This window comes from Lagopus leucura, unplaced genomic scaffold (assembly GCF_019238085.1).
Source record: "Lagopus leucura isolate 7727_CA_CO unplaced genomic scaffold, USGS_WTPT01 Super-Scaffold_100029, whole genome shotgun sequence".
Taxonomy (NCBI): domain Eukaryota; kingdom Metazoa; phylum Chordata; class Aves; order Galliformes; family Phasianidae; genus Lagopus; species Lagopus leucura.
In genome coordinates this window covers 3,314,448-3,327,216 of record NW_024962280.1, presented here as the reverse complement: position 1 = coordinate 3,327,216, position 12,769 = coordinate 3,314,448, and the positions used below count along the sequence as shown (strand labels likewise).

Here is a 12,769-nt window from a genome sequence, read left to right as displayed (position 1 = left end):
GCTCAAATGCCCTTTCTCTGTGGCAGTTTAACCAGCCTCCATGGAGATCATTCATCACTTTGTAGCCTGTCCTGTAAGATTTGCACCAGCAGGATAAAAGAGTGAACAATGTGTCAAATCTGGCAAGTTCTCCTTGCATGAATAGCTTTGTTAGCAGTATCTAGTCTGTTTTGAACTGAATACAAACCAGAGAGCCCCTTTAGTAAGTTATGATTAGCCAATATATAAACTCCCATGATATGTAAAAGACAACACTGCTATTGACCAAAGTCCCACTTATCTAGAAGTCTGTATTTATGATCTGTTTCAAAAGAGCTCCTTTCACCCTTTTTTCCCCTATTCTCTTACCTTTTTAATAACTTCTGTTCATCTCATGGTTTGCACAGTGAGGGACAAAATTATATGCCTGCCTGGTGATAACTTGAAAATGGAAATCACAATTAGTTCACAAGGTAACATTTACTTGTGATGTAAGTCATTCTCCTGTCTGTCAACACTCAGTGAAAACTTAGGGAACAAAAGGATTATGTTGGTCCTTCAGACACTTATGAACTAAACATCTTCAGACACTTAAATTAGGAAAATAAACATTTTCTGTATTTTAAGATCATTCTAAATCACTGAAGTGAGATACTGTAAAGCCCAGGTTAAAGTATAACAACTGCTTTTGGGGAGAAAAATGTTCACACAGTGTGACTGTTCAACTATTTTAATTTGGACATACACAGCTGTTCTACACTGACTAGCTTGAAATATTCATGCGATCAAATTTTATTGGTATCAACACTTACGGAAGGTGAATCGCGGCGCTGCATGCAGGAGCATTCATGAAAGCAGCATTTTAAAGCCACATGTTGGAGTTTACACAGTCTATCACAGTTCTCAGATAGAATCCATTAGGTTTAGATTCTTCCATTAACTTTGAGACAGCACGCTGCAGTCTGTTTACTATTACAAGATTACATTTTCCAGATGTAGTTCAACTATAAATCAAGACGGTTTGCCATTTGATTACTCAGAGCTGAACACATTGTGCTCCTGTCTCATCGATCCACTGAGTCTTTGCACTGTAAACAATTCAGGAATTATGGATTTGCAAGACTTTTTGTTTTTACTTTACAATTCACTAAACAAGAAACAGTTGTTGACATATACACAATTTTATTTCAAGGACACAGCAATCACAATAACAAAAACAGAACCATTATTTTAATACTGTGAACTTCTCTGGAAACTGACTTGCACATAGATCTGAAAGCATTTTAAACAATATCTTGGGGGGGACACAGCAAACCTTAAATATATTAACTTCAAACTTGATGTGCTTTTTTTCCCTCATTTTATAGCTGGCAGTAGTTAAAGCTCTTCAAAGTCGTGGCCACTTGTATTCATTGCTTCAGGGTGCATCACCCTCCCCATGAATAACACAGTACCTGTGACAAAAGGGAGGAAGGGAAGATGTCAGCACAAAAAGCTGAAGTTAAATGATGATGAATACTGAGTTCTTGACCATGTGGTCAAGAATTTTGATAGGAATTTGTGTTAGAATTTGGTACCCATGAAACTGTATGGATCAATAACACTAGAGAATAAGGACTTCTTTGTATTCAGAAGTGATACAATACACAGACAAGAACAGCAGACACTGTCTGCATTTCAGTACCCTTCAGTTTATTCTAAAGCCTTGATTCAAAACCCACCACAAATCAAAACAGGTTCACTTTAAATTCCAACAGTTCTGATGAAGGCTCATGGAAATATTTCCACCGATGTAGTCAGAGCTCCCTAGACTGGAGGGGGTTCTAAGCATGCAGCTAACCTAGCTACAAGCAGACATTAAATGAACCAGACTTTCTCAACCACTTCACTCCCTCTCCAGCCTGAAATGGTGAATAACATTCCTCACAGAATTAAAAGTGAGCAAAAGCCACCATACTAAGACTTTTACTAGACATGGTTCATTATTTATTCCACATTGTGCAACTCACAATAAGAATTCTCTATACAAATACTTCTCAGCTATTTAATCACCACTTATAGCTTTCATGCTTATATATCTCTAAACCAGTTTAGAAGTAGTCACCAAGCACAAGCACTTCAGATATTCTGGTGAATAAGGGTAACCATTACAGTTTTCTTGCACTGTAGAACAGTTAAGATGCTCAAGCACAGACACATCTGACAGTTTGTGGCTGTATGTTTTGCATCCCCGCCACATCCACATCATTAAGATAAATATAAAACTAAGGAATTACTTAATCATTGCCCATTTTGCAAGTGCAGTTCTCATCTCTTGCCTGCCACAGAACACTTCAAGAGTGCAACAGAATTATAACTAATATCTGTCCATTATGCAAATCACTTGGTACTGGGAACACAGCTTATTGGTCTCAAACAAGTGCCAAGTGCTCATGGAGTACAATAATTGCAGTCATTCAGGGAGAACACTACAATTTGATGAAAAAGATTAGGTTTTCCTTCATAGTCTTTAATCACAGAATGAGTACTATTCAGGATTACATCAGATTTTGGTGTCTTCCTTGAAGAAACACTAGGGGGACACAGAAGAAGCCAGCCTTTCAATTTTTATTTCAAGACAAATCAAGGAAAGTTTATAAGCAAGAGCATTCATTAGAAATAGGCAATTTTCTTTCATACCCAACAAGGCACTGTGCAAAGTGTGGAGGAGTGAAAGTCTCACCTGTTCTTCTGTTTCTGACCAGGAAGAAAAAAGGATGATCAACTATAACTTGGGGATACAGTACTGCCATTCTGCTAATGGCAATCATACCTGAAGGATAAAGAACAAGAAACTTAAGAATTATTACACATTCTCTTCTGCTCTTAATGAAACATCATTGCAGCTCACGAACAGTGAAGTTCTGCACTCCAGCACTTAACATAACCAAGAAATAGCACAAATAATTTAACCAAAAATAAAGGAGACCTTCAGAGTAATGGCATGTTTATTTATCCTTTAAGAATAATTAAAAATAGAACTGAATTAGAAATGGAGTGATACAATTTCCCAGGCTGAGGAAGCAACTTCTAAAATGAAGAGACTTAAAAGGAATGATGAACTGTGCCTCCCTGTAAGAATAAGATGTACTGTGTTGGACAGTGCTACTGGCCTCTTTTAACAGCTTCAAGCTGATAATTGATAGAAAAGGTAACTTAACAGATACAGAGAATGCAACAATTAAATAGGCTGATGTAGCAGCTTTCAGCTTCGCTTCAATCTTCAAAAAAGCAGAGGGAAAGGGTGAAATTAAATAGGAGTCAGGGGGGGATTTGGCTTTTCATTATTTTTATTTGGCAAGACATGATTTCTCCAGGGCATTATTTCCCAGAGTTTCATTTAGTTTTACAGTTTCACTGCACTGACAATAAAAACTCATGCATGCAACAATCCCTGTCCATGTTAATGTTACAACCCAAGCTAGTTACAGGTATTTATGATCAAGGAAGTCATCTATCTTTTCCCCCAGCACAAACAGAAATCAGCTGATGATAGAAAACAACTTGATTTCAGGAAAAGCATGTGATAACCAGGTAAATAAACTACCCAGCCTCCTAACATCAGTACTGGCAACTTAGGTTTTCCCATTTATCACTTCCAATTTTGTTTCTTTAAATGAGCTTATTAAAATGCAACTGCAGCAACTCTGTCTTAACTGTTCTGGATCAAATGCTTTTGACCATTTTTAATTAGTACATCAAAATGAGAAGTGCTTAAGTTGTATGAAGAGCAAACAGTTCACACCTGCCTGACATTCAGAAGCAAAATATGGACGACTTTCCATAGGACCCTCTAAACCATGAAACACACCATATGTAAGTATTACAAAAAAGTTTTCCCTAATTCTGTTCTGAAAACCAGTGTAGTCGTGTTGCCTTGACACTACATACTGGTTAGCTTTCTGGTATTTCAGCAAAACAGTTAAAATACTAATTAACATAGAACAACATTTGATTTCATTCTGCTTTTCAGTCAGGTACCTGAGGCAGCAGCAGCTTCTGATCCTTCCTCGTTAACTTCTAGGAAAGCCTTATGAAATGCCTTTGCAAGGTAGAGTTCTTTATTATCTGGAGAGGAAAGAAAAAAAAATACCTATTTCAAGCAGTTCTACAGTAAGAGTGAAAAATTTACGAAAACAGCCAAACACCTTAGCACTATTAGCCACCTTCTATATCAAGCCAGAAAAATTAAGAGCTTTGTGCATAGCACTGGCACAAAGCATGTTCAGCCAATGCCTCTAACAGCAGTTACCACTTCAAGATTGTACTGCTCTTCTATATATACGCACACTATATGCATTAGAATGCCATGGCACTATCTAGAGCATCAGTACAGTAGCCGTTATCTACCTTCAGTTTCTTTTAAGTGCATTTACTTCAATAAAAATCACCACAGAACCGAGTTATTTTCAGTCTTGTTTTCCATTTTTCTTCCCCCGTTTTCTAATTTAGCTGCAATCCTACGCTTGTTTAAGTGAGCAAATGCTCCACTATTTTTCTTCATCATCTAAACGATCAGACCTTGATCAGACCTACTGGAGTAGTCAGCACCTTGCAGGAAGCAATACATAACATCACTTCATCAGTTGGACTAAGTTTCATCAGTAAGACGTAATGAGGATTAGACATACATTTATTGTACCTGCATAAAATCCACAGTAATGGCAGAGCACAACAGTTAGAGAGGAAGAAAAGCTCTCAACAGAAACTTACCCATGAAAATCTAATCTAACCACCCCACTGAGACAGCTATGCTTTTTTGCATTTCTGAACCTTAACAAACTGTTCAAAGCCAAATCTCCAGCTGAAGGCTGAGTAAGGAAGGAAAGCTTAGGATTTTTTTTTTTTTTTAAATTGTTATCCACAAGTGCAGCCAGCATTCTAACACTAACAAACCAAATCCACAAGAGACAGTAGTTTAAGATGCCTCTCCCCAGACCTCATTACTGCTACATGCACTCAGAACCAAACTAGATCTGTTAGTTCAAACTAGTTCCTCTGTTGACCTTAAATCTCACCAAAAGCCCTAAATGATCACCTTTGGAACCAACCAAAACAGACCGCTAAATACTAGAAATCCTAGGCATCAGAACCAAGCTTTCAGCAATGCTACTTTGAGAGCTAAGACAAAATTTCCACTGCTGCCTTTGAATGTGGGACACGCAGAATCCATCTTGAAAACTAAGCACAATTCCCCCCTCAGCTTTTGCATCCCTTGCAAAAATTAACAAAATGCCACCAGAAAACACAACAACATTAACAGCACTTTTAAACCTTGAGTGTTGTCTATTAAAAATAGCTGGATAAACAATAAGTGCTAAATGGTCATCCTGCAAAGCTCTCATTCTTACAAACACATTAAGGCTCATGTTTCCAAAAAGTGTTTTGCTACAAACCTAGGACATACCAGATCATTTACAGAAGTGATAGTGTACAGAAGATAACAGCAGCCAGAAAAGCTAATCCCAATTGCGTGCCTAGCATCACATGTGCTGACTTTGTAAACATGTCAGGTTACCAGGGTTCCTGGTAAGTTTATTGGTCAATTCAGCACATTTCTTTATTCTAGGGTAGCTGTGTTTTACTATTTTTGCTTGATAACATTTCAAAGCTCTACTGAGCACTTAAGTTAAATATGACATAACAGGAAAAAAAACAAGAACTCTGCAACCTTCACAGAAAAATGCTGTTTCAGAGCTTCTTTTCTTAAACACAATATTTAATAATAAAACTTTCCACTTACCCTAATCAGGCCCTTGAATCATGATTTTTTTTTAATCACAGTACTTCACCCTGTTCCTGTGACCTGTAATACTCACAGCAATATTCCCTATTTTAATCCTGTATGTTTGATTCTGCATAGCGTGGCATTATGTTACTCCAAAGTATATTTCTAACCAGAAGACTCAGCACTTTAACAGATCAGTCTCCATCTAATGAGCTTACTGACTATTATGAAATTGAGCCCTAACTCAGCCAACACAAATATTACTAACATTTACCATCAGCTATAAAAATGAGATAGGTTGTAAATGTACTCTGGTTCTAAGTATAGAAAATACATTGTTGACAAGAATGCAAGTAGTACATGGCTAGGGAACAGATGAAAAACCTCCAGTTACATTAATAGCGTTTATTCAGTACAAAATAAGTCTCACAGATGAAAACTACAGTGTAACTTACTCCCATGAGTAAAACATCCTCTCATTCAGCACATACCTTATGTCCTAAAACAAGTTTCTGATCCACAGAAGGTATAAGTAGTCTTCAGTCAATGTAGTGTGGACAGTTCATTGTGCTGAAGCCATTTTTTTCAATCTCAATCTCATAACCCCAAACCATATCCAAATATCTGTGGTTAAGTTTTCCATAAGAGTACCTTTATTTGGGTTCAATTCCTTGCCTTTCACTCTGATGGATATATTTGTCCTTGGATGGTGAAAATAGCAATTTCATATACCAGTTTCCTTCTTCTAGACTATTTGTCTCATACTGCTGCTATTACAGCCCTCCTCGAGTTCATTTCCACATGGGGAGCAGGGACAACACTAGGTGAAAACCTCTTTGCTGTGTTTTGCCATTGTCAAGTGGCTGAATAAGTTCAGTATCATACACAACACATCTTTCCCTTCACAAGAGGAAGAGATGAAACTTACCTGAGTATTTCCTATCACATTTTTTTTTTTATTAGCTTCTCTGAAACAAGACTTCCTAGGGAGCGAGTGTGCTCTGTTAACTATTACTCATACAATCCCCAGGAAGATTTGGCATCGCAGAGTTTAGGCTTTCTGCAAGCCCCTTGCCTAGATAGCCATTAATACATAGGTGTGATCTGGGGCTTATTTCTAATGTACATGACTGTTAGCATCACATTTCATTTGTCACTACACTCCATATGCTTGTGAACTCCTACTCAAAGCTGCCAAACGGTTGCTCTGCAAGTCTCATTTTAAAGAAAAGCATGCAGGTTTATTGGCTTTCCTAGCTCAGGATGCCCCAGAAAAATTACATCTACCTCAGTCACGACTGTGAAGATGAGAGCACCACTGAGATGGTGCTCTTCCTATTATTAAATATTGTGAAATCAGTCATTAAGAACACTTCATAGCTCCCTGAAACATAGGTCATCTTGAGCCTACAAGCAGTTGCCAGTTAAGGCATTCTACAACAGCAAAAAATATTACAATCATTTGAAAGAGAAGTTGACCTTTAGCACAGCAGTCTGAAACTTGCTGAAATTCTTAGTTTCAAGATACTCAAAACTGCAAGTCTGGGTAAGTTATAACATCCCAAACATTGGAAGTTCTTTCAAAGTTTGTTTTTTACTACGTTTCAACTCTGAATATTATGACCACAAGATAGAATCAGAGATGGAAATAATGTCTGTTCAAGTTTGTTTTTTTCTGAAAGTGAGTCAAATACTCACAACCAGGTAGTCAAACAGGAACATCCTCCTACTCACCTGCACAAATTGACAAGTTCTGCAAGAAATCTACATCTAAAGCAAGCATCTAGATGAGTACTTAATCTGTGGTTGCTCACAATCCAGATATCCTGAGAGGTAAACCTGACTCATCCAGATCCATTTTTCCATTTGAGTGTAAAAAGTAAAAAACTAAACATGGAAAATTCTGCAATCCTCCAATTTCATTTGTATCGACTGAACTCACAGAATTTCACTGAAGTCAACAGTCTGTGCCTTGATCTGATTACAGGATTAGGGCTGTTGAAATCACAGACGCCTTGACAACAATCCAAAGGCAACAGCAACAGAAGAAGGGGAAAAGTTATTTTAAACAACAGAATTTCTCGTAAGTCTCCTTATTTTCTCCCTAAAATTAGTGGAGTTCTCATTCAAATACCTGCATTTAGGCTTTCCAAAGCACTAACACTGACCTGCATGTAAACTAACAGCCTCAGCTTCCTTGTTACCTGACACGCTATTCAGCTATTTGCAAAAGCAAGTTCTTAACATCCCTTTGTTTTTTGTTCCTTCTTCTCCCCTCATTTTTAGAAGGAGAAAAAGACTGTGTTTCAATTACCTGAAACATCATCTCCATAGCATCAATAGTGTTTTTCAGTGAAGATAGTACTTCAATAATATTTTCTTACTCTTAATTTATGAAATACCTGCTTCCTGGCAACACATGCTCTCTTAAAAGTAAACAGAATGCTACAGTAAGACTATTGAGTTTTCTATATACACCACTTCATTTTAAAAACAATCTCTTCTTTAAATGGCAGAGTTAATTCACTCATGCAAAACATGACATTTTGATTTTATACAGTGCAATTGTCAACAATATGAAACTTCAGTCACATGGATTAAAACAAGTTCCAATCTTCCTGTTAATCTCAACTACAGAATTATTCACCAATGTTTAGGCATACTTCAGATACAACAAAATAAGAACCAAACGCTGCCTTGGAGTTCAACCTGCTCTGTGCATTTTCCATTCTCCCTGGTATTTCTCCTCAAGCAAATATTTTACTGTACATAGAGAAGCTATTGTGAAGCTCATTTTTCTTTGGAACAGTAGAGAAATTGGAAATATTTTTCTTCAGAAAATTGACTTAGGAAGCACTATTCATTTATGCAAATTCTTTTCACATTAGCTAATTCCAGCTTTCTTTACAATTTCACAGGAAAAGGAAAAGCAGCAAAATAGCAGAATAGGCTACATATAATCTATGAACGATGTTTCTAACTTGCAAAAATGAAAGGCATGTAATTCCAAATGCTTCAACTGCACATTTCATACTTCATTACTACTACCTTGAACAAGATACACCAGCATGATTGCTTCCACAAACAGACAATTAGGAATTACTTCCCATCAGCTATGCAAATCTCTGGCTGCTTAGACAGTAACCCACAGAGCAGAAACGTACAGAGCATATATAAGCATAAGTTACATGAACATCAGTCATCCCACGCTGGTAATGTGTTTTTAGATAGAGAACATCCTGGTCTGTCACACCACAGGTCTAGACACACCATGCTAAATATACTGCTCATAAGAAGGCTTTTCTTACACACAAGAACTTGAGCAACAGCAGCACAGCTACCTTTTGTGACACTCCTATATGTTTCATTAAAGTATTCAGTAAGTATTAAAAAACTTGAATATCTGCTTTCCACCTGAAGTATTTGATATTTCAATGAAACTGTTCATAGTGCACTGAAATAGACAAGCAGCATGCATACTTCCCTCTCAGAACTCTTTCCTGTTACACTTACATACAGAAGGTACTTGTGGGGATAACCAATCATACAAGTATTTAAAGCCCTTGATTCCACGAAGAAATAGCCTCTGGAGAAAGATGACAACTACCATGGTGCATAGAACTCATTGCTATTAAGGCACTGAAGCCACACATTGCTCTAACGTGGATCTGCATCTTGCACATTTTTAAGATTCAGTTTGATATCTCAGAATGACTTCTCCCAGATCAAAAACACTCCCTCCCACTCCAATGCTCACCCACTTCAGACGTTCCTATAGAGAACAACCCTGCATCACACAAAACATCCCAGAAGATCAGAAGTTTGCTAGCAGGTTTTTGTTTTTTTTTTTTTTTTAAATGAAAACACACTGGAGATCTCACTGGTTATCCTGAAATGGATGATTTCAGCACTCACATCTCCTCTTACCAGACATCGCAGTGAGGTCGGCATTATGGCTGAACACTTCCGTAATTCCAAGACCTTTCAATACATCTTTCAGATCAATTTCTTGCTCTACTGTGAACCTGAAAAATGAAAGAAAAATGTAAAAAACTAATAAGAACTGCTTACATTGGTTAGAGTATTAAAATTTCTAGGCAATGACAACTGAAATACTGAGACAACATGAAATAAGAGCTTCAGTAATAGTCATATAGCATAGCAATGCTTCCTGTAAAAATGCTTACACTAATTAGTTTATTTTCACAGCTGAAATGTTTTCTTACACAGAAGAAATTAAAGGCTGCTAGTATGATGTACAATCCCTGACCATAACTCTGCACATACAAACCTCAGCAGCTTGAAAAAGGGTAATCTGAACATCAAAAGACAACTGGATTGTCTTATACAAACCACATTCCTGATGACATATCTATTCCATCGCAAATCATTTCCCAGAGAAGAATTTTTTGTAAGTTAAAATAAGATCTGGAGAGAGCTAGAGACTGACAAATCACTGGCAGCATCAGAATCGGTCACGTACCCTGTCCAGATGGATTCTGGCCTATGCCTGGAGTAAAGCAGGAGAACTGATTCTTGCCATTTTACTGTCTAGGCAGTTCTCAAAAGTATCTAAAGATGTTAAAGAGTCACACACTCAAGGAAGTTTCTCACATTCTGGTATGAAATGCATCAGCATTCTTAGAAACATAGGCTTTAGAGAATCCTAGCTTTCTCACAGTTGGAAGAAACATTTCAAGGCCATCTCACCCAACTCCCCTGCAATGAACAGAGGCATCCACAGCTAGATCAGGTTGCTCAGAGCCCCATCCAACCTGGCCTTGAAAGCCTCCAGCAACTGAGCATCCACATTTCTGGGCAACCAGTTACAGCTGCTCACCATCATTACTGCGTAAGACCTTTCCCTTGCATTCAACCTAAATCTATCCTGTTATCCTTTACCTTAATGATTGTTCACAATTACAACAGTCCAGAACTTTAGGTTTTGTGTAAAGCTTCAAGTGTATTAAGTCATCTTCTAGCTAGACTTTTAAGACAAGAAAAATAAAGATGGCTTCATCCTGCATGAGGCCATGCAACTCTTCTGAAATGCTGAGTTTTCAGTAGAGTCCCTAGGTGCTCAGGATCTACAAAAGAGGATTTGAGCACACTTTCCAGCTATGCAGTAGAAGTATAACTACAGCCTAGTGTGACTCATCCCAAAGGCTATAATTTCAAGGCTTGCTAGAAGTCCTGAGAAAAAGCAAAGCAGTTTGGTTCTAATATATTAGATTCTGCAGAACAAGAAGTAAAGCAATGGCTCCATTTGACAAACCAACAATTTCTTGCTTAGAAGACAGGCCTTAAGGATCTGAATTGCAATTTCAGCCCAATAAGCAACTTTGTATTATAATACCAAGCTGCCAGCTGACATCAATTCCAACTTTTCAGATGGAATTTCAGCAAGGTTGTCCCGAGGTGCTAGAACTAGCTTGCATAATTCAATAGCCTGAAAATAAAACAAGAAAATGCCACAGTACTGTTGTTCTGACCAGGCAGAACAAGGCAGGTTATGGTTCTCTCTGGCAAGGTCCTTCTGTGAAGGCTAAATATAGGCTGCAGATGTTGGCTACATGTACTGCAACAGCACACAGCTTTGTTTCTCTTCTGTGACCATCTCAAGAACCATGAGATCTGACCTCATCAGAACAGGACTCAAAAGAATGTAAAAAAAAAAAAAAAAAAAAGGTTTGTTTTCTTGAGAGAAAGAAAAAACTTTCAGATAAACAAGGATCTTTCAAAGTTATGTGAAGTGGGAAGGTCAGTGAAGAAAGCCAAGCATACTGGGACAGACTTCAAGGAATGATCTGGTGCAATGTCATTAGGTAGTAGCTCTTCCTGTGTTCTTCAAATAAATTACTAGAGTTCTGAATATTAGATTCATGGTCTGTTTCCATTCCATGAATAAATAGGATTAGACTGCTGATCGTTTTTGTCTGAGTTAAACTGCAAACAGATTTGAAAATGAAAAAGTAGTATAACTTAACACTTCTGTTCAAATTCCTCCTTCGCTATTAAGAAGAGTAATTTGCACACAGATAATGCAAACAGAAATTATAATGTTGTGATTAACTGTGCTTTCAGCTAGTGTTCAGGCCCTAGGACAGCTTGGAAATTTTCACTGTATAATTTGATAGCATCTTCCAGGATATAAAAAATTAATTTTATTCCACTGCTGTTTTCAGTTTCTCAGTGGACAGAGCCTGCAGGCCACATTTCATAACAGGCCTTCCTGAGTCAGAGCATAAAATATTTATGAAGTTTTTATTCTGAGCATTGATAAAATCCTGCAGATCCCCTCTGAATCCTCTAATGGAAATCCAACACCTTGGGAGTGTGCAATTAATCTAATTTTTATAGGAAATTGCACTGTTACTGTGTGGTATTTCAAGTTCATGAGTTCTCTCATAACTGGAAAACGCTGAAGGTAATCAGAACCCAGTTGTATCTGTTTTGCCTTTACTTAACCTTAATTCAAAAAGCATTTAACAATTTTCTGGAGGCTCTTAGATGAGAGTGACGGGCATGAAGACTAGCCTAAGGTTAGAATTGTTGGGTACAGAATAAATAGGTTACACGACCACACAAAAACACAGCCTCAACTCAGGCATAAACGTGTCTGAAGTTCTGGCTACAGAGAACCCTGAACTCTCTGCTTTAGGTTAAGAAGAAATAAGCAAAAACTAAAACTGCCAACAAAAAAAACTTAAGGCCAGGATCATTAACACAATTTAAACAGTGCTTATGTATTTACTTGGGATACCTCAAATTCCTAAATTCAGAAGCTTAGTTTTCATAGACCTCTGGATTCTATGCATCTCATACATGGGAAAAACATATCAAGCATCAGCACCTGATACAGAGGCAGCAAAATACTTCAGTTATAAAAAAGAAGCTTAAAGGATGGAAGACTCCCTATTTAATTTGTTGGTAACATCATGTACCATTTCATTGGGAAAGGATAAATAGCTTAGCAAAAGTAGTTTCCCCACCCTTTAAAGGATTTTGCCCTGTTCCTTGCAT

The 12,769-nt window shown here is 37.5% G+C and overlaps 1 protein-coding gene across 1 annotated transcript in view; it reads right to left on the bottom strand.

Annotated features, from left to right (window-relative positions):
* Positions 1-755: 755 nt before the first annotated feature.
* SERPINI1 (serpin family I member 1) overlaps positions 756-12,769 on the bottom strand; it is a 38,683-nt gene continuing 26,669 nt past the window's right edge. The window contains exons 6-9 of the mRNA XM_042881186.1: positions 9,674-9,771; positions 4,000-4,086; positions 2,702-2,791; positions 756-1,433 (exon numbers count right to left, since the gene is read on the bottom strand). Of these exons, the coding sequence (XP_042737120.1) occupies positions 1,357-1,433; positions 2,702-2,791; positions 4,000-4,086; positions 9,674-9,771 (352 nt within the window). The 3' untranslated portion in view covers positions 756-1,356. The remainder of the gene's footprint in view (positions 1,434-2,701; positions 2,792-3,999; positions 4,087-9,673; positions 9,772-12,769) is intronic.